The sequence below is a fragment of the Panthera tigris genome, chromosome X, assembly GCF_018350195.1.
Source record: "Panthera tigris isolate Pti1 chromosome X, P.tigris_Pti1_mat1.1, whole genome shotgun sequence".
Lineage (NCBI taxonomy): Eukaryota > Metazoa > Chordata > Mammalia > Carnivora > Felidae > Panthera > Panthera tigris.
The window spans coordinates 65,895,202-65,914,753 of NC_056677.1; the positions used below are offsets into that span (position 1 = coordinate 65,895,202).

Sequence of the window (19,552 nt, forward strand, 5' to 3'; positions counted from 1 at the left end):
ACACCGAGTATCTGGTTTATTCAGCCAAAAGGTCTCTGGAGTGTGCTATCAACCTGGTTCACATGAATTTATGCACACCACAGCACTTACTACATGGGCACTACAAGAAATGGTTCTATTAGTGTTCCTTATATGTTTACATGCTGATTTCAAAAAGTATTCAATAGAAGATGCAGAAAGGTGTTTAAAATGTAGTCCAAAAACAGTTACAGGTTATTACCAGGCCCCTGAAGTAGAATTCATATTTCTATGACTCTTCTATTTAAAATACCAACAGAAAATGGGACAAACAGAATTCTTCACTAACACCCAATTCGGCAACAGAGATAACAGACAAACCTTCACTGTTCTTCATCCAGCATTCTATCCCTATTATTCAAATTGTATTTTGGAAGGCCCCGTGGTACATTCAAACAAAAAAAGCATAGGGGTTCTGCCCTTTATCTACTTTATACTTGAAGGTTTCATTAATATGCTATCTGAAAAATGGGTTTACTGTTTTAAAAAAAGGTTTGAAAACCAATGCTCTCTGTATGTTTCCCTTACCAATGAATATCGGCATATTCAGATCAAGAGTCTGCAACTGTAGCCTGCCGGCCAAATCTAACCCCTAGCCATTTTTGTACACACAGCCTGTGAGATTAGAATGGTTTTTACATATTTAAAAGGCTGTAAAACATCAAAGAATATGCAACAGAGACCATATGTGGCCTGCAAAGCCTAAAATACTTACTACTTGGCCTCTTAAAAAAATAGTTTGCCAACACCTGATTCAGATCATTGTTAAGAAGAATACATGATTAACAATAGGCTCCAAGTTTAGAAAAGCATGCATGACATCCTGAAGTTGCATTTCACTTAGAAAAACATCAGCATATTACACATCAGGAGCTTTTAGAAATCATCATATCTTATGACCCTAAAATGTGCATTTTATCCCAAATCATTGTACAAAAAATGGAATAGAGCATCCTACCATATTGCCATTATGGACAAAAAATATAACTTACTGCAAAATAAATGCATACTGGCTCAAAATGTATAGGTAAAATCACATTACAATAAATATTGTCACAACTTAAAGTTTACCAAAACTCTTTTCCCAGTGACTACTAAAAAATTACTTCTTTGTTATATGCTAAATAATCAACTTGATATAACAAAACTTTCTAAGGTCCCTAAAAAGTAAACAATAAAATTACTTTGTTAAACTCAAATGATAATGTTACAGTGATTTCCGTGTACACTGGGAAAGAGAGGCTTTTAAATAGGGGATTTTATTTCTTGGTCACATGCCTTAGGATAGGACATAGTCACTGGATCATAGGGAACAAAACCTAATCAAATTCAGTAATGTCTTAAGATATATCATCTGCCTTAAGGCATACTTCTATCTCCACCACTGCCACACAAATCCAAATTATCATCATGGCCAAGGCCCATCCTAAAGTCTACTCAGAGTCACTCTTATCTCCATTACAATCTATTTTCTATTCTGTTGCCAGAATTATAAAGGTATTTTTCAAAAGCAAAATTCACATGTCATTCCTTAGCTTTTAAACCTTTAAATGGTTTCCTATTGGTCTAGGAGAGATCCCATAAGACCTTAAGTAGTCTGCCCCTATTTCTCCAGTCCTATCTGGTGACACTCTTTCTGCTCTCCATGCTCTAGCCAAAAATTGGCTTTCTTTCAACCCCCTTGTACCTCAAGACCTTTGAGTTCTTTACCCTCTGCCTGTAAGGACCTCCCAACTTCCTCACATATATAATTTATCAAATATTTATTGATACTGTACCATATTGAGACAGAAAATAAACAAAATATAATAAGTAAATATTAGGTAGTGATAAATGCCATGATGAAAATAAAGGTGACTGAATAAGACAAAGATTGGAAGGCTACTCTAGATTGTTTGATCAGGGAAGGCCTTGTGAAGGAGGTGACATTTAGGCTGAGACGTGGGTAATTTCTACATATCTTTCAAATCTTAACCCAAATTTTACTTCCTCAAGAAGCTTTCTCTTATCCTCCTAGACCAGGTTTGGTCACCCTATTAGAAACTTGCACTGTATTTTGTACTTTTCTTTCTTAACATTTATTTAATTAAAATTTTTTTGTTTTTGTTGTCGTTTTTCTCTTAATAGGCTGTAAATTCTAGGATGACAGGGACTCTTTAATTTACTATTTATTCGTAACATCTAACTCAGCTGCTGGCACATAGTAGATGCTCAGTAAGTATCTGCAGAATGGAAGAACTTTACCCCACACATTAAGACCCTGATAAATTAAAGAAAAAAATTTTAATATTTATTTATTTTTGAGAGAGAGAGAAAGAGAAACAGCTCAAGTGGGGGAAGGGCAGGCAAAGAGGGAGACACAGAATCTGAAGCAGGCTCCAGGCTCTGAGCTGTCAGCACAGAGCCCGATGCAGGGCTCGAACTCACAAACAGTGAGCTGAAGTCGAATGCTTAACCCACTGAGCTGAAGTCGAATGCTTAACCCACTGAGCCACCTAGGCACCCCAACCCTGATAAATTTTTAAAATTTTTTTTTAATGTTTATTTATTTTTGACAGAGAGACAGAACATGAGCGGCAGAGGGGCAGAGAGAGGGAGACAGAATCCAAAGCAGGTTCCAGGCTCTGAGCTGTCAGCACAGAGCCCGACGTGGGGTTCAAACTCACAGACTGCAAGATCACGACCTGAGCCGAAGTCGGACGCTCAACCGACTGAGCCACCTAGGCGCCCCACAGACTCTGATAAATTTTTAACATAGAAAATATAAATATCAAAACTAAACAGATTTGATTGTAACAAGGAATAAAAATAGTCCATTCTAAAATTTTTTTCAGTAAAATTCACTGAAGACAGATGACCCATGAGCCCATGGGAAGAGTACCATTAAACAGAACTCTAAATTAAGGTACTTATTAAGACAGGATTTTACACAGATTTGAAAACCAGTAGCTATAACCTGAACTTTGAAATTGGGAATTTTAGACATATGGACTTGTGCTGTCTAATACTATAGCCACTAGCCACATGTGGCTATTAAGCATTTGAAATATGGCTAGTCCAAATTGAGATGTTCTGTAAGTATAAAATAAAACACTAGATTTCAAAGATTTAGTGTTTTCTAATGTTTATTTATTTTGAGAGAGAGAGGCAGAGAGGGAGAGAGAGAGAATCCCAAACAGGCTCCATGCTCAATGCAGACCCTGACATGGGGTTGATCTCATGACCATGAGATCATGACCTGAGCCCAAATCAAGAGTTGGAGGCCTAACTGATGGAGCCACCCAGAAGCCCCCAAATATTTAGTATTTTTAAATGTAAAATATTTAATTAATAATTTTTATATTAATTACATGTTGAAATGCTACTATTTTGGATCTACTAGGTTAAATAAAATATGGTATTAAAATTAATTTCACCTGTTGTGCTTTACTTTTTCTGTTGCAGCTACTAGAAAAATTAATATTACATATGTGGCTCACATTATATTTCTATTGGATCATGCTGCATAGACAAACATTTCTCAATAAGAAAACAATATACATTTTTCTACACATATTAACAGAAACTTGTATCAGGGAATAGGGAAAAGCAAAAGGGGTAAAGAATTGGTTAAACATTAAAAAAAAAAGAATCTAAAACTCCACTGACACAGTTTTAGGGTTTTATTTAGAAAAGAGAATTTGGAGTCATATGGAAATCCTCCCTAAATTAAACAAATTCTTTAGAAACCTCAGATATATACAATATTATAGATAATATTATTATATTATTACCTTACAATAGATAAGATTATCTCAAATAGGAGTCAAATAAAGATGATAACCATGGTATACTACAAAGCAAAGTGAGTCACAAGAATTAGATTCTAGTCCCTATCATTTACTACTTTGTACATCATATGGGAATCACTTGGCCTTTGTCCTTAAAGTATTTATGAACCGATAATTGAAGCAGATAGGAAAAAAGCTTTTAAGTGGCATTTAACCTGAAGTGTACACGATAAACCAACAAGCCTGCCCATGTGATTTCTGCTATTAATCCCATCAACTTTTCATGTCACAAATATTGTAGCCTTTTACAACAACAAATACATTTTTTAAAAGAGGCAAAGCCACCTTTTCCCTCCTACTTCTTCCTCTTACCTCTACTTCTTGCATAAACTAAACCCTGAAGGTAAAATATAAAGGATACCCTTGTCAAAATAAAGTAGGCTCTACCCCTAAAATAGTAACAACAAAAATCCCAACTCATACTAAAGGCAAAATAACTCACGTATCTTTGACTGCATTTAACAAAATAATTATAAGACGTCAAAAGGATCTTGAAAAGTTTTTATATCTGCTTTTAGCAGCTATACCATGTGCCATCCTTATTTTGCAGAGGTGGCTGAAATAATTGCTTCCCTGATAGTCACAGAAAGTAAACTAAAACTTAAATTTCCTGTCTTCTAGAATAACGCCCTTTTGATCATTTTAATTATTCCAAGAATACTTACAGATAAAGTATGAAGAAGTTGCCCTGTGACAGAATTCCATACTTTCAAAAGGAAATTGTTCACTGCAGTAATAACTGTGGTGTCATAGCGATCCCAGGCTACCATAGTCACTTTAAGTTTAGTGACCTTGTCTTCTCCAGATGGCAAATTATTCCTATGTAAAATAATTTTCAATATTCATACATTGTAAATTATTAACAAAGGTACATCTAAAATAGCAAATTATGAAAAAAAAATCTCTCCAGGAGCTTGCAAAATTTTAGTTTAAAAATCCTAACCTAAAAATACTTTTAAGTATTCACAAAATAAAATAATAAAAGCATTTAAATAGGGCAATATTTAGGCTTATTTTAGGGGGAAAAAAAGCTTATTTTAGGGAAAAAAAGACACAAAATGACAAAAAAATTGTAGTTAGTTACACAAGGACAAAACAAAAGTGAAACTAGAAAAAAAATCTACAAATTCCTTGAAAAACGAAATACAAAGTCATGTTGCCTACCAGAAAATATGAAGAAAAATATAATGGACATTTTATTACCTTAAATAATAAATGTTTGAAACTAATAGGCCTTATTAAAAAGCAGCAAAAAAATTCATTAACTTTTGATTTAACTGAATATGACATGAATAGCTGGCTATAACTACAATGTCAGTTCTATATTGTTATTAATGGGAAGACAGTTAATTTCAGAGTTATACCATATAGAAACTGTAATGTTCTAAAGAGGTAATTATGTATCTTCCAATCAACAGGGAAGATGATTAAACAGAATGCTGATTAAGTGTATTTATAATGTCCAGTGGGAATGCTAATCATATCAAACATTATAAAGGTATCCTCAGTAAGACAGTTAAATTTATGATTTAATTAATAATTTTTATATTAATTACATAAATAAATGTTGACATTTAATAGGGACAACCCTCAAAGTAGAAAGTAGTATAGATAGATATAAAAATTACCTATAGAAAATTAAGGCAGAAAATAACTCTGGGCATTAGTAGAGCAGAGATCTTTGGGTTACAAGGGACCAGAATTTTGAATGACTCAGCAATGTTCCTATCATCTAGTCTGTCAATCAACAGCAAAAGATAATTTACTTAGAGACTAAATACAGATGTAAATTTCAGGTCCATCAGTTAACTCCTAACTATTTACTAATCTAAAAAGATATTTTCATTATTAGATATAATTCATTAATGTAACAGATACTATAACCATATGAGAACTACTGAAATATCTAACATCCAATCTTACCCAGTCATTTTAGTAGCCATATCTAGCACTATACTCTTCCATTCTTGTTGCTGATATTGCCAAATTCTTGCTGTTCCATCTCTACTTCCACTAACAAATCTTAAACTGCAAAGAAACAGTTAAAATACCTTTATTATATTCTTCCAAAATAGAAATCCTTTTTTTCTAATTATGAAAGTAATATTCATCCCCATACACTCCTAGCAGGAATGAAAATGATACACTTTGGAAAACAATTTGGCAGTTCCTCAAAATGATAAACACAGTCACCATATAACTCAACAATTCTACTCCCAGGTAAAAATCCAAGAGAAATGACACATAAGTCCACATAAAAACTTGTACATGAATATCTATGGCATTATTCATCATAAGCCAAAAAGTGGAAACAACCCAAATGTCCGTAAACTAATAAAGAGATAAACAAACTGGTATCCATACAATCAAATAGTATTCAGCAATAAAAATAAATGAAATAATGATACATGTTGCAACATGGTTGAATCTTGAAAACATTAAGCTAAGTCAAAGAAGTCAGTCACCAAAGATTACATATTGTATAATTCAACTTATATAAAATTTCCAGAATAGAAAAATCTATAAAGATAAGAAGTGGATTAATGGTTGCCCAGAGTTAAGGGTGGGGGTGTAAAGAGGTTGGGGAATGATAACTAAAGGGTATGGGAATTTTGGGGGTGCTAAAAATGTTCTAAAATTGATGGTGGTAAAGGTTATACAACCCTGTGAATACACTAAAAACCACTGAAATTATGTTATATGCATTAAATCTCAATGAAACTTACAAAAATATATTCATTCATACACCCATAATTCTATCATTGTTCATACTTTCATTTCTATTCTTCTAGACTCTATTACAGGCATACATAAACACATATATTTCCCCCATAGGAAACAGAATTGTACTACATATAATATTTTATGTTTTTCCCCAACTTAAGTGTTATTTCATAGACACATTTATAGGTTTACAAATATAAAACTACCATCACTTTTAATAAGAGTTCAACTATATGGATGTATCAATTTAATTTAATCAGTCCCTAATGATAAATATTTATACTACTTCCATTTGTCACCATAATAAATAAGCTTGTAATGAATATCTCTATACATATTTTATACAATCTTATACATATCTTTGCTGAATCAAATGGTAGAAACATTTTTAAAGTTTTTGACAAATTATTTCCCTGAAAAAATTTTTTTAACAATTTACAATCTCATCAAAAGTTGTGGGAGACTGAGTGCCCATTTTCCCTAAACCCTTGGCAATATTGGGTGCTAACATTCTTCATTATCCTGTCATTGTGAAAGAAAAAAATGTTACTTTTATTCTAAACTGTATCTTTAATTATTTTTAAAATAAAATTGGACAACTTTTGTTTATTGTCCACATAACTAATAAAGATAAAATAATGTTTGTCCTTTAAGGAAAAGGCAAAGAATTAAAAACTTCAGTTTCCTCTAGCATGAAAGAATCATAGCTATACAAACCTTCAAATGTATAACTCAGTATACTGCAATAAGCCAACCCCAAAAAATTATTTGAAGGTTTTTTTCATTCCTAATATAAACTTCACTCTATGTGGACCATCATTATTTTACTCTCACATTTAATAAAGATGAACAAATTCATCATAGTAATCACCCACTGTCTGAAAAAATATTTACAAATAAAACATGGTCAAAAAATTAAAAAATAAAAATAAAATAAAAATAAAACATGGTCATCCACATACAGTCCTTATAGAAATATATGGATACAAATTTATGTTAAGTAGTTACATTTTTAAATCTATTCTAGGTCAATTTTTAGACTAGGGCAAAAGATAATCATATTTTTGGTATCAAATATTTGAGAGCATGTACAAATACCTGTATATAATTTCTGAGTTTCAGACACAGAAAATATGCATCATATAAGTAGTAGAGATAATAAGTAATACAGATTTTCAGAGGAAGACCATATGGCTAAAATCTGGAGCAGTCAGAAAAGGCTTCAGGTAGAGCATGAACCTTAAAAGGAAGATAGGACTTAGGCAAGAAGAGAAAGGGACTGGAGGGAGAAGAAAAATAGAGTGAAGGATAGGGAAAGGGAGAGGGAGGCTGTAGGAGCGAAGAGAAAGAGTGAGGGGGAGTAGGGGATGATATTTCTGGGTAAGAATGGTGTGCAGTAAAGCATAAGCAAAGAAATGAATGAGAGAATAGACAAAGACAGACAGAAATATACAGGTATAGATGTGGAATGTAACAGAAGCAATGGTTAAGTCAATTAGGCTAGATGTAAATATTTATATGGGAATAGTAAATGAGTAAAGAATGTAAGGTCTAAGTCAAGTTATAGAAAGTTCAGAATTTGAGGCTAAGACATTTGAATTCTATTCTACAGACAAAGAGAAAACAGTAAAGATTTCTGAACAGAGCAATGTGGATCTGGCAGAAATGGACAGGATATATTTAGAAAGGAGAAGAAAACTGAAAGTAATGTGTCAAATAATAGAATCCTTGACTGAGGTGAGTGATAACAGAAATGGAAAAAATAAAATAAACAAAAAAGAAGCCAGTCAGAAAGGAAGGACTGATTAAGTATGGCTACTACTTGGACAGCTGTTTAAAAGAGATGGGGTAACAATGTCATCAAAAATAGACAAGGGTTTTCATCTTATGAAACTAAACAGAAATAAATTATTATAGCAGAGGGTGCTACTTCTGAAGGAATAGAGGTAAAATATATCAAAACTCTGTTTACACAGATATGCACTACATAGTTACCTGTCTCCATTGTTACAGAACTGAACAGCAACAACTTTGTCCTAAGACATAAAACAACAGATTTTTGGTTAGAGTTAATTTATTTGTAAAATGAATAAAGTATGCTCCCCTTCAAATTCACATACAAAAGCATCATGAAGTAGAATTTTCAATGCTATGATTTTCTTGGGAAAAAAAAGCCAATTTTCTTTTAAAAAATTAATGAAGGCTAAACCAATGCATTAACTGAGGAGGAATACTTACTAGCAGTAATTTGAGACAAACCAGACAAAAGCAAAAGCTGTTTCTAAATCATAATCTCAAGAGACAATTTTGAATAGATACTAGTTTATTATGTCTCCCAAAATAAGACAGCACACTAACCTAAAATTCCACCTTAAAATAGCTGATTTAATAGTTAACTAAATCTCCCTCTTAAATTTTTTTTAATTTCAGAAAATAAATCAGCCATTTCCTGTTTCTCACATGGTTCATTCAATTATTTTACAAAGGAATCATCTGCCTGTAGGTACTATATATACTTCTGCTTGCGTCTTCTTTTATAATGACTAAGTTATACTTTTATGATATAATGTGTATTGTAGTGATGAGAAGATTAAAGTGTAAGCCAGAATGTGCATTTTCCTTCTCTTTATTCCTTGATAGTAAAGCTAAAATGTACCCTCAAACGTTGAGCACATTTTCACAAACCCCTCAGTGGCTTAACTGCATTTGAATTTTTAATAAAAAGCTCAGATATTAAATGTCTTTATATTTAATTACTTTTAATTTTTAAAAATTATTAAACTTGTCTTCATATGTTCAGAGGTAGCCATGATTCATACTGCTCTATGATTTCACTGTATTTATCTGACAACAGATAAATCTCTGTTTATATCACTGCCTTTTGCAATAACTGGTATTAGATGTTCTGAAAGGACATCTTATTTTCAATGACCAACAACAGCCACTGGCTTCAAAAAAAAAATGACTAACAACAGCCACTGACTTCAACAGGGAGAATTTAGATTTCCTGACTTTCTCTTAGCTGGACCGCTATAAAAAAAAACTCCACAAAACTCTAATAATCAATTTTTCTTCATCTCATCCCCAGTGAATTCTTGCCCATTGTTTTTACTACCTCCTTCTCACTCAGCTCCCAATAAACCTGACTGCATTTGTATATACAACCTACTTAGATGGTAATTATAAAGATGCCTCCTTTGTATACTCTAGTACAAATGTATTTCTCCCACTGGATAGTCTCAGATTGTGATCTTTATGGATTTCTTAAGTTTTTCTCTTTCATAATTTGAGTAATATTCTAGGACTTTAGCATCTAGGAGTAAGTTACAGCAAGGTAAGAGCTCACTTTGGCTCAGTAACTGTTTATAAGTAACTGTTCAATTATGTTTATGGGATGGGACAAAATCAGGAGGTTGTTTCTAAAAGCTGAAGGAGAAGGTTTCTAGTGTCTCTTTTACTACAAATTTCAGGAACATGATTGATTTTGTAACTCACAAAGTATCTTTTCCTAAAAGTCATCATTCAGGGAAATTGTGCGTGTTTTATTGATGTGCACTAATACTATTCCAAATGAAAAGTCAACAGTACTAAGAATAGTAACCTTAAGAATTGCAAAGCTGAGTGCTTTCAATTGCTGACTATATCGCTTTGACAATGAGGTACATGAGATACACAGTAAGCTGAAAAACAAGTATCCCCATATACCACAGGAAATAATTATCTAGAGAAAAAGGTAATGAAAGAAAGAGGAGTTAGAGATGAAAGATACATAGGTGTATGAAAAAACAGTACTGGTTCCAAGCTTCCTGAAAAGGAAAGTGGAAATAGCTTGAGTGGACAAGTGCCAGTCATCAATGGCTGTCACCCACGGATAAAGCTGTTCCCTGCTGTTATTGATAACTGAGTAGGATTAGATTTCAGTTGTCTTTGATAGCAATCTGCAACAATCATACTAAAATCGAAAGGCTAAATTAGTAAATTAATTTTTCCTAAGATATACTTAATATGTCTTTTGCTTATTTTTTTGGTGTAAATTGGCATATAGCATCATATAAGTTTCAGCTGTACAATATTATAACTTGATATTTATATATACTACAAAGTGATCACCACCATAAATCTAGTTACCATCCATCAACATACATTTGAGCACTGTCACCCATCCCCCAACACCCTTTTCCCTCTGGTAACCACCAAACTCTGTATCTATGAGTTTATTTTTGTTTAGTTTTGTTTGTTCCTTTGTTTTGTTACTTTAGAATTCACATATACTGAAATCATGTTATTTGCCTTACTCCATCAGATTTTTAACTTAGCATAATATCCTCAAGGTCCATCCATTTGTCGCAAATGGCAAGATTTCCTTATATGTGGCTGAGTGGTATTCTAGTGTGTGTGTGTATGTGGTGTGGGTGTGCGTGCATGTACAACACATCTTTATCCATTCATCCATGGATGGACACTTAGGTTGTTTGCACTTTCTGGCTACTATAGATAATGCTGCAATGAACATAGGGGTGCATATATCTTCTTGATTAGTGTTTTTATATTCATCAATAAATACTCAGAACTGGGGCGTCTGGGTGGCTTAGTCGGTTAAGCGCCCAACTTCGGCTCAGGTCATGATCTTGTTTGTGGTTCATGGGTTCGAGCCCCACATGGGGCTCTGCGCTTACAGCTCAGAGCCTGGAGTCTGTTTCAGATTCTGTGTCTCCCTCTCTTTCTGCCCCTCCCCTGTTTGCACTCTGTCTCTCTCTCTCTTTCAAAATTAAATAAACATTAAAAAAAATTAAATAAATACTCAGAAGTGGACTATTTAGATCATATGGTAGTTCTATTTTTAATTTTTTGACAAATATCCATATTGCTTTCCATAGTGGCTACACCAATTTACATTCCCACCAATAATGTATGAGAGTACCCTTTCCTCCACATCTTCTCCAACACTTATTATTGTTTGTCTTTCTGATAACACCCATTCTACTAGGTTTGAGATGATATCTCATTGCAGTTTTCATTTGCATTTACCTGATAATTAGTGATGTTGAACATGTTTTCATGTGATTGTTGGCCATATATATGTCTTCTTTAGAAAAAATGTTTATTTAGTTCCTCTGCCCAGTTTTTATTTGGGTTGATTTTTTATTGTTGAGTTATATGACTTCTTTATATATTTTTGATATTAACCCCTTAGTGGATGTATAATTTATAAATATCTTTTCCCATTTAGTGGGTTGCCTTTTTGTTTTACTAATGTTTTCCTTCACTGTGCAGTAGCTTTATAAGATGTAGTCCTATTTGCTTATTTTTGCTTTTGTCTCCCTTCCCTATAGACCCAGATTTACAAAAAAATTCACTAAGACAAATGCCAAGGACCTTATCAATGTGGGAAAGTCATCAAAAAGATGTGAATGCCAGTTGACCTGTGAGCTGGACCCCAGGCGATTGGAGAGTCCTCACCTTCTTCCATATCCTTGGAATATGGGTTCCCACTCCCAGAGGCTATTCCAAGGACAAAGCCTTGAGACGATGATGTGGTATTGAGAACATCTGCACAGTATACTTGAGTGAACACAGTTAAGGCTTCTTTATAAACTTTTAAGATTTGGCGGGCAGGCACAAAGATCCATTTGTCTTGCTGCCACCCAAGACAAGCCTCATGTGTAAATTTTGTTTGCTTATTAAAATTGCCACCTACCAACCTAGAGTGGCCTACCTCTTTCTTTGGTCTTTCTCTGCCCTCTGGGTTATATGGGCCAGTTTCAGATTAAATCCAAGAAGCTCCCAAGAAGGTTATGAACTGGCAATTGGCAAGCCAGACAGGAGACCAAAGAAATGGGCCTTGGGAATGAGGCATCTGCAGTAAATATACCAAATCAGCCATCAACTTCTGTGGGAGGAAGGTGCCTATATGGTAGATACTTGTGGACTACTGCGTGAGTATGGGGATACCCAGAAAATGCCACCCAGTGTAATGTTCTTGTTGGAGGAAATGCACATACCACATTGAGGCAGAGAAGGGAAACACGTGGTTGCCACAGTGGGTCTCTACTGTGAGTAGTTCAGCTAGCTACCGATGCCCAACTAAAGGCTGAAGCTCAAGTTAGAAAGTTAGTAGAGCTGAGGTTAGAAATGGACATACAAGTGTCCACCACTCTGCTAGCTCTGGGGCTGGCAGACAAGATGGAAGAGCAGAATAATAAATTAAATACTTTAGTGTGCTTTTTGCAAAGCAAGGAGGGTGCAAGCTGCCATGTGTTAAGATATGAGAACTTACAACAGAGCCTGATTAGGATGCTAAGAGGTGGAAACTTGGAGAAAATGATGAAAATGAAGAAGAGGATGTTGTGGTAATTGGTGAGGAAACAGATAAAATGTCCCATACCATCTCACCCCTAATCTTAAATAGTAATTGCCCCAAAACTCCTAGGAAAAAACTTAACATCTTTCCTTGTCCCTTGAAGTTTATAAATCTTATCATGTCTTTGAAACATCAATACCCCTGGAGATAACCAAAACACTGCCAGAAAAAAATAACACAGACTGCTATAGTTCTCTCGTCAACTGCATTATGATGAACTCTCATCAAACCAAATGCCATTTTTAAGTCTTCTGTCATTTGTAGTTGCTGTTTTGCTCTGATGCTTTGCAAAAAATGTTCCTACAAAAGTGCTTCATCTTCAAGAAAACTCATGGAAAAGACTTTGACAGGTTTCTGATAACTAAGATTAAACCTTCATTTTGGAGATAATAATGAACCTTTCAAGTGTTCCCCCAAGGCTACATGCATAGCCACAAAGTATGTCATAGGATGGTGGTAGCTGGGGACCTATTGCTGTTTTCCTTCTCCCATCAGCAAAATGGGTCCATTACATTGATAATATCATGTTAACATGTAAAGATTTACCTCTGCTGCAGGACACCTGCAGGCTTTGCTCAGGAACATCTGTGAGGAAGAAGATGGGCAATGAACCCGAAGAAAATTTAAGGCCCAGACACTGCCATAAAGTTTTGGGTGTTATCTGGTCAGCTAAGACCCATATAAATCTGTAACTGAAAAGGTGCAAGCCTAACCAACCCCTAAGAATGTAAAAGAGGTGTAATCCTTCATGGGGATTTTGGGGGTTTGGAAGACATTTAATCTGCACCTGGCATAGTACTCCCCATTCCTTATGCTGCCTAGTAAAGAATGAACACATATGGGGCTGGGGACCACAGCAGCAAGCTGCCTCTTGAGAAGGCAAAAATACTAATAAAACAGATTAAAACCCTGGACATCTCCTACGCAGCACTACCATTTGAGTTAGATATGTCCATGACTCCAAACGATGGCAGAGATAACAAAAGGGGAGGATGGCCCTGGGATTTTGGTTCCAGCTCCAGAAGTGGGTAAAGCCCCAATATACCCTATAGAGCAGTAGCTCCTAGCAATGTACACAGTGCTCCTCCAGGTAAAGCCTCTCACATAGCAGTCAGGACAGCAGCCAGTGCACTTAGCTCAGAGTGGTCTTGGCTGCTGATCACTCATGAGCCCTGGCAATTAGCCCTTTGTACTGTTAATTAGGCTATTCTACAGGGATTAAATTTAAGGCCTGAACAATGGGAAGCTGAGGGGCAGATGACCATTAAAAAGTCCTTGTGGGGTCAAGATATATATAAAATGACATTTGGGTCCATCTGCAAGAGCCTGAAGTGATTCTCACTGTTTTTCATGCCCTAGCTCTTAAGACACAGACACCCCTTGGCAATCAAGAAGCTGATGCCCCAGCTCGGGATTAAGCCTTAGCTACTGACCTTTTCAGTAGTGATAGCAGATTGGGTACATAAAAAGAGTGGCTCCCAAAATGCCCAAGTATGATAGCATACTGTCAAGGATGCCAGAGACTATCCTCAGAGTCCAGTGACTTGGTTAAAGAAAGAAGAGCATGTTGTGTGTTCCAAACAAACCCAAGGCAACTGCCAAAAGACTTGGGCCATCCACCGGAGTTCGCAACCTGTGAGAAACTGGAAAATTGACTATATTGCCCTCCTTTGAGTGAGGGTTGTAAATATGCCTTGGTTTATGTAGACACTGCATCTGGCCTAACCCAAGCTTTTCCCTGCCACCATGTAAACCAGGCTGCCATGATTAGGAGATTATAAAAAAAAAAAAAATTGAGTACCATGTATGAATACCTTCACCAAACACATAACAATCAGAAGTCACATTTCAAAGGCCATGATGTGCAAGACTGAACAATAAAATATGACATTAAACAAAGGTTCCATCTTCCCTATAACCAACAAACAGCAGGGTTGGTAGAAAGGAAAATGGAATATTAAAACAGCAAATTAGATACTTAACAGGCAAGACCACCCTGACCAACCAATCTAAAATACTGTCCTAGGCTTTAAAATATTTAAGTGACCAACCAGTAGGGCCTATTGCCCCACATATCAGACTAGAGATCCCTGCCTAGGCACCTGATATGTAAAGATATAGAAGCTTCGGGAAACAGCCATTGCCCCAAATCTCACAGTGGATCAACACACTATGCTGTGGAAAACACCAAGCCCCAGCATTCCTGGAAAATAAATTATCTACCAGAATTTACAATGCAATGTCCTATGAGATAGGTGACTTACTTCACACCCTGGGGTGAAGAATTACTCAACTTCTACTAACATCCTCTTGTCCTGCTACATGCCAGAGCTGTTAAAATACACTATAACTGAAACGAAACATGCACCACTGAAAGAAGGGAGTAAATGGGGGTCCTGATAATGGCATATCCTGACCCCAGTTCAGCTCTTTACACCTGACAGAACTGCTTCCCCTGTCCAACATTTATGGTATGTGAGGAATAAGCTTAGGAATTTCCTGAGTCTGCATTGATGGATTAACAAGGCATAAAGAATTAAAAAGCCATAGGATGAACACACCTAAGTTTGGGTAAACAAGATTAGGTAAATAAGATTTGACAAACATGGCAAAGGCCCCCACTATAGGACAAAGGTATAGGACAATAGCAGAAAGCTGCTTTCACAGGAAGGAAGGACCAAATTAGGTAAACAGGTAAATAGAGCTACAGACCACAGTGGGGCTAAGTTGCTCAGAGCAGAGCTAATTAGCAAAAAAGGGTGCCTTGTTGACACTGAGATAGCATGCTCTATCTTTCTTGTCCCCTAGGCCAGTTTAGCTCTTTCTTGTTCCCTAGGCCAGTTTAGGTCCAGCCTCATGTTTGCTGTAAACAACCTTCCACCCAGCACCAGAATCTTGTTTTGTATTGACCCAAACCCCTAACACCGCATATCTCTAAAACCCCCTTCTCCCCACAGCCATGAGTTAATGTTCACGGTTTCATTGTCTCTCTGTGCACACCCATCATGCCAGTAAGCCTTCTGATCCTAATAAAAATCAGGGCTCTTGTCTCCTCCCGGATGTTAGCCTCTCTCACATTTTTAACCCTGCATCCCGCTCTCCTGCTGGACAAGAGAGAACACCAGACCCAGAGTCTAGGACAATGGTATATACAACCAAGTCAAGTTTCTAAAGGTGCTAACTTCCCTCTTCTCAAAGTCAGAAGAAATGTTCAGTTTTTCCACTGATCTACCCATTTTGCCACTGTCTTTGTTCCCTCCAGTGGCTTAGAAGGCATTACAGCAAATGTGAAGCCCTTAATAAATTCACTCAGCAAGCATTCAATCATAACAATAAAACCTGTCCTTACTATTTTACTGTCCAAAAAAAAAAAATGGCAATAGACATTATTACGCCTCACAAAGAGGTATCTGTGCCATTATCCAAACATAATGTTGTATGTTCACACCTAATGAATCTGTTAATGTATCTTCTTTATTAAATCACATGAAACACAAGTGAATGCCCCTAATAATCCAATTCCCAGCTTAGGATACCTAATAAATCAGTCAGTGGCTAAGATCATGGGCTCTTATAAAAAAAACAGTTGTCACTGATTTTGAAATCATTGTATTAATCTATGTTTCCTTTATATGTCCCTGTACTGTAACTGTTGCATTAGGCTACAAAGCAGCCAGCCAGCCACCAAAGAGGTGCTGCAATGCTAATAAAACCCACTACTGACCACTTAAGGCCCATTGCACAAGAGGGCACATGAGATTGTGAAAGCTGGTCAAGAGAGATGGACTATTGGGGAAGAACACTGGAAAGATGTGACCATTGGATATTCTTTCCTGCTTTGTCAAAGATTAGTTGTCTATACTTTTGTGGGTCCAATTCTGGAGTCTCTATTCTATTCCTTCAGTCTATGTGTCTGTTTTTGTGCCAATACCATGCTGTCTTGATGATTACAGCTTTGTAGTAGAGGCTAAAGGCTGGGATTGTGATGCCTCCTGCTTTGGTCTTCTTCTGCAAAATTATTTTGGCTATTTGAGGCCTTTTGTGGTTCCATACAAATTTTAAGATTATTTGTTCTAGCTTCGAGAAGAATGTTGGTGCAATTTTGATTTGGATTATACTGAATGTGTAGACAGCTTTGGGTAGTATTGACATTTTAACAATATTTATTCTTCCAATCCATGAGCAGGGAATGTTTTTCCATTTCTTTGCATCTTCTTCAATTTCCTTCATAAGCTTTCTATAGTTTTCAGCATACAGATCTTTTACATCTTTGGTTAGGTTTATTCCTAGGTATTTTATGATGCTTGGTGCAATTGTGAATGGGATCAGTTTCTTTATTTGTTTTTCTGTTGCTTAATTATTAGTGTATAAGAATGCAACTGATTTCTGTACATTAATTTTGTATCCTGTGACTTTGCTGAATTCATGTATCAGTTCTAGTAGACTTTTGGTGGAGTCTATCAGGTTTTCCATGTATAGTATCATGTCACCTGCAAAAAGTGAAAGCTTAACTTCATCTGCCAATTTTGATGTCTTTGATTTCCTTTTGGTGTCTGACTGCTGATGCTAGGACTTCCAACACTATGTTAAACAACAGTGGTGAGAGTGGACATCCCTGTCATTTTCCTGATCTCAGAGGGAAAGCTCTCAGTTTTCCCTATTGAGGATGATATTACCTGTGGGCTTTTCATAAATGGATTTTATTATGTTTAAGTATGTTCCTTTTATCCTGACTTTCTCGAGGGTTTTTATTAAGAACAGATGCTGATTTTTTTCAAATGCTTTAAAGAATATTCAATGGAAAAATAGACAATCTTTTTAAAAAATGGTGCTGGGAGAACTGGACAGCAACATTCAGAAGAATGAAACTAGACCGTTTTCTTACATCATTCACAAAAATAAAGTCAAAATGGATGAAGGACCTGAATGTGAGACAGGAAACCATCAAAACCCTAGAGGAGACAGCAGGAAAAAAAACCTCTCTGACTGCAGCCGCAGCAATTTCTTACTTGACACATCTCCAAAGGCAAAGGAATTAAAAGCAAAAATAAACTATTGGGACCTCATGAAGATAAAAAGCTTCTGCACTGCAAAGGAAACAATCCACAAACTAAAAGGCAACTGACAGATTGAGAAAAGATATTTGCAAATGACATATAGGACAAAGGGCTAGTATCCAAAATCTATAAAGAACTCAGCAAACTCCACACCTGAAAAACAAATAATCCTGTGAAGGAATGGGCAGAAGACATGAATAGACACTTCTCCAAAGAAGACAACCAGATGGCCAACAGGCACATGAAAAGATGCTCAACGTCACTCCTCCTCAGGGAAATACAAATCAAAACCACACTGAGATCTCACATCACGCCAGTCAGAGTGGCTAAAATGAACAATTCAGGAGACTACAGATGCTGGCGAAGATGTGGAGAAATGGGAACCCTCTTGCACTGTTGGTGGGAATGCAAACTGGTGCAGCCACTCTGGAAAACAGTGGGAGGTTCCTCAAAAAATTAAAAACAGATCTACCCTATGACCCAGTAATAGCACTGCTAGGAATTTACCCAAGGGCTACAGGAATGCTGATGCATAGGGGCACTTGTACCCCAATGTTTATAGCAGCACTCTCAACAATAGCCAAATTATGGAAAGAGCCTAAATGTCCATCAACTGATGAATGGATAAAGAAGTTGTGGTTTATATATACAATGGAATACTACTTGGCAATGAGAAAGAATGAAATATGGCCTTTTATACCAATGTGGATGGGACTGGAGAGTATTATGTTAAGTGAAATAAGTCATACAGAGAAAGATACCATATGGTTTCACTCTTCTGTGGATCCTGAAACACTTAACAGAAGACCATGGGAGAGGGGAAGGGGGAAAAAAAAGTTACAGAGAGGGAAGGAGGCAAACCATAAGAGACTGTTAAAAACAGAATAAACTGAGGTTTGATGAGGGGTGGGAGGGAGGGGAAAGTGGGTGATGGGCATTGAGGAGGGCACCTGTTGAGATGAGCACTGGGTGTTGTATGGAAACCAATTTGACAATAAATTTCATATACACACACACATATACATGCATGTATATATACATGTATATATGTGTGTGTGTATGTGTGTGTATTAAAGAAAAGAAAAGAGAAGAGAAAAGAAAAGAAAAGAAAAGAAAAGAAAAGAAAAGAAAAGAAAAGAGAAGAAAAGAGAAGAAAAGAAAAGAAGAGATGCGACCACCAGCTAACCTCTGAGCTGGACCCCAGGGCAATCAAAGGCTCCTAAACTCTGCCCTTGAAATGCAGGTTCTTCTTGCCTTTCCACTACCAGAAGCTGCTCCAAGGGCAAAGCCTTGAGATAATGATGTGGTGTCGGGAACACCTGCACAGATTACTTGGCTGAACCCACGTAATGTCTCTTTATAAACTTTTAAGATTTCGTGGGCGGACATGGAGATCCATTTGTCTTGCTGCCACCCAAGACAAGCCTTAAGTGAAAGTTCCTTTTACTTATTAAAACTGACACCTACCAACCTGGAGTGCCCTGGCTCTTTCTCTCCTGCTCCTCTGAGTACAGAGGCCAGTTTCAGATTACACTCAATAGGCTCCTTAGAGGGTTACAAAC

At 36.2% G+C, this 19,552-nt stretch overlaps 1 protein-coding gene across 7 annotated transcripts in view; it reads right to left on the reverse strand.

The window, feature by feature from the left end:
* Positions 1-19,552, reverse strand: part of BRWD3 (bromodomain and WD repeat domain containing 3) — a 219,229-nt gene that overhangs the window by 103,011 nt on the left and 96,666 nt on the right. For all 7 annotated transcript variants that reach the window (XM_042975142.1, XM_042975143.1, XM_042975144.1 and 4 more), the window contains 3 exons: positions 8,568-8,608; positions 5,772-5,876; positions 4,514-4,667 (listed from right to left, as the gene is read on the reverse strand). In XM_042975142.1, the coding sequence (XP_042831076.1) occupies positions 4,514-4,667; positions 5,772-5,876; positions 8,568-8,608 (300 nt within the window). The remainder of the gene's footprint in view (positions 1-4,513; positions 4,668-5,771; positions 5,877-8,567; positions 8,609-19,552) is intronic.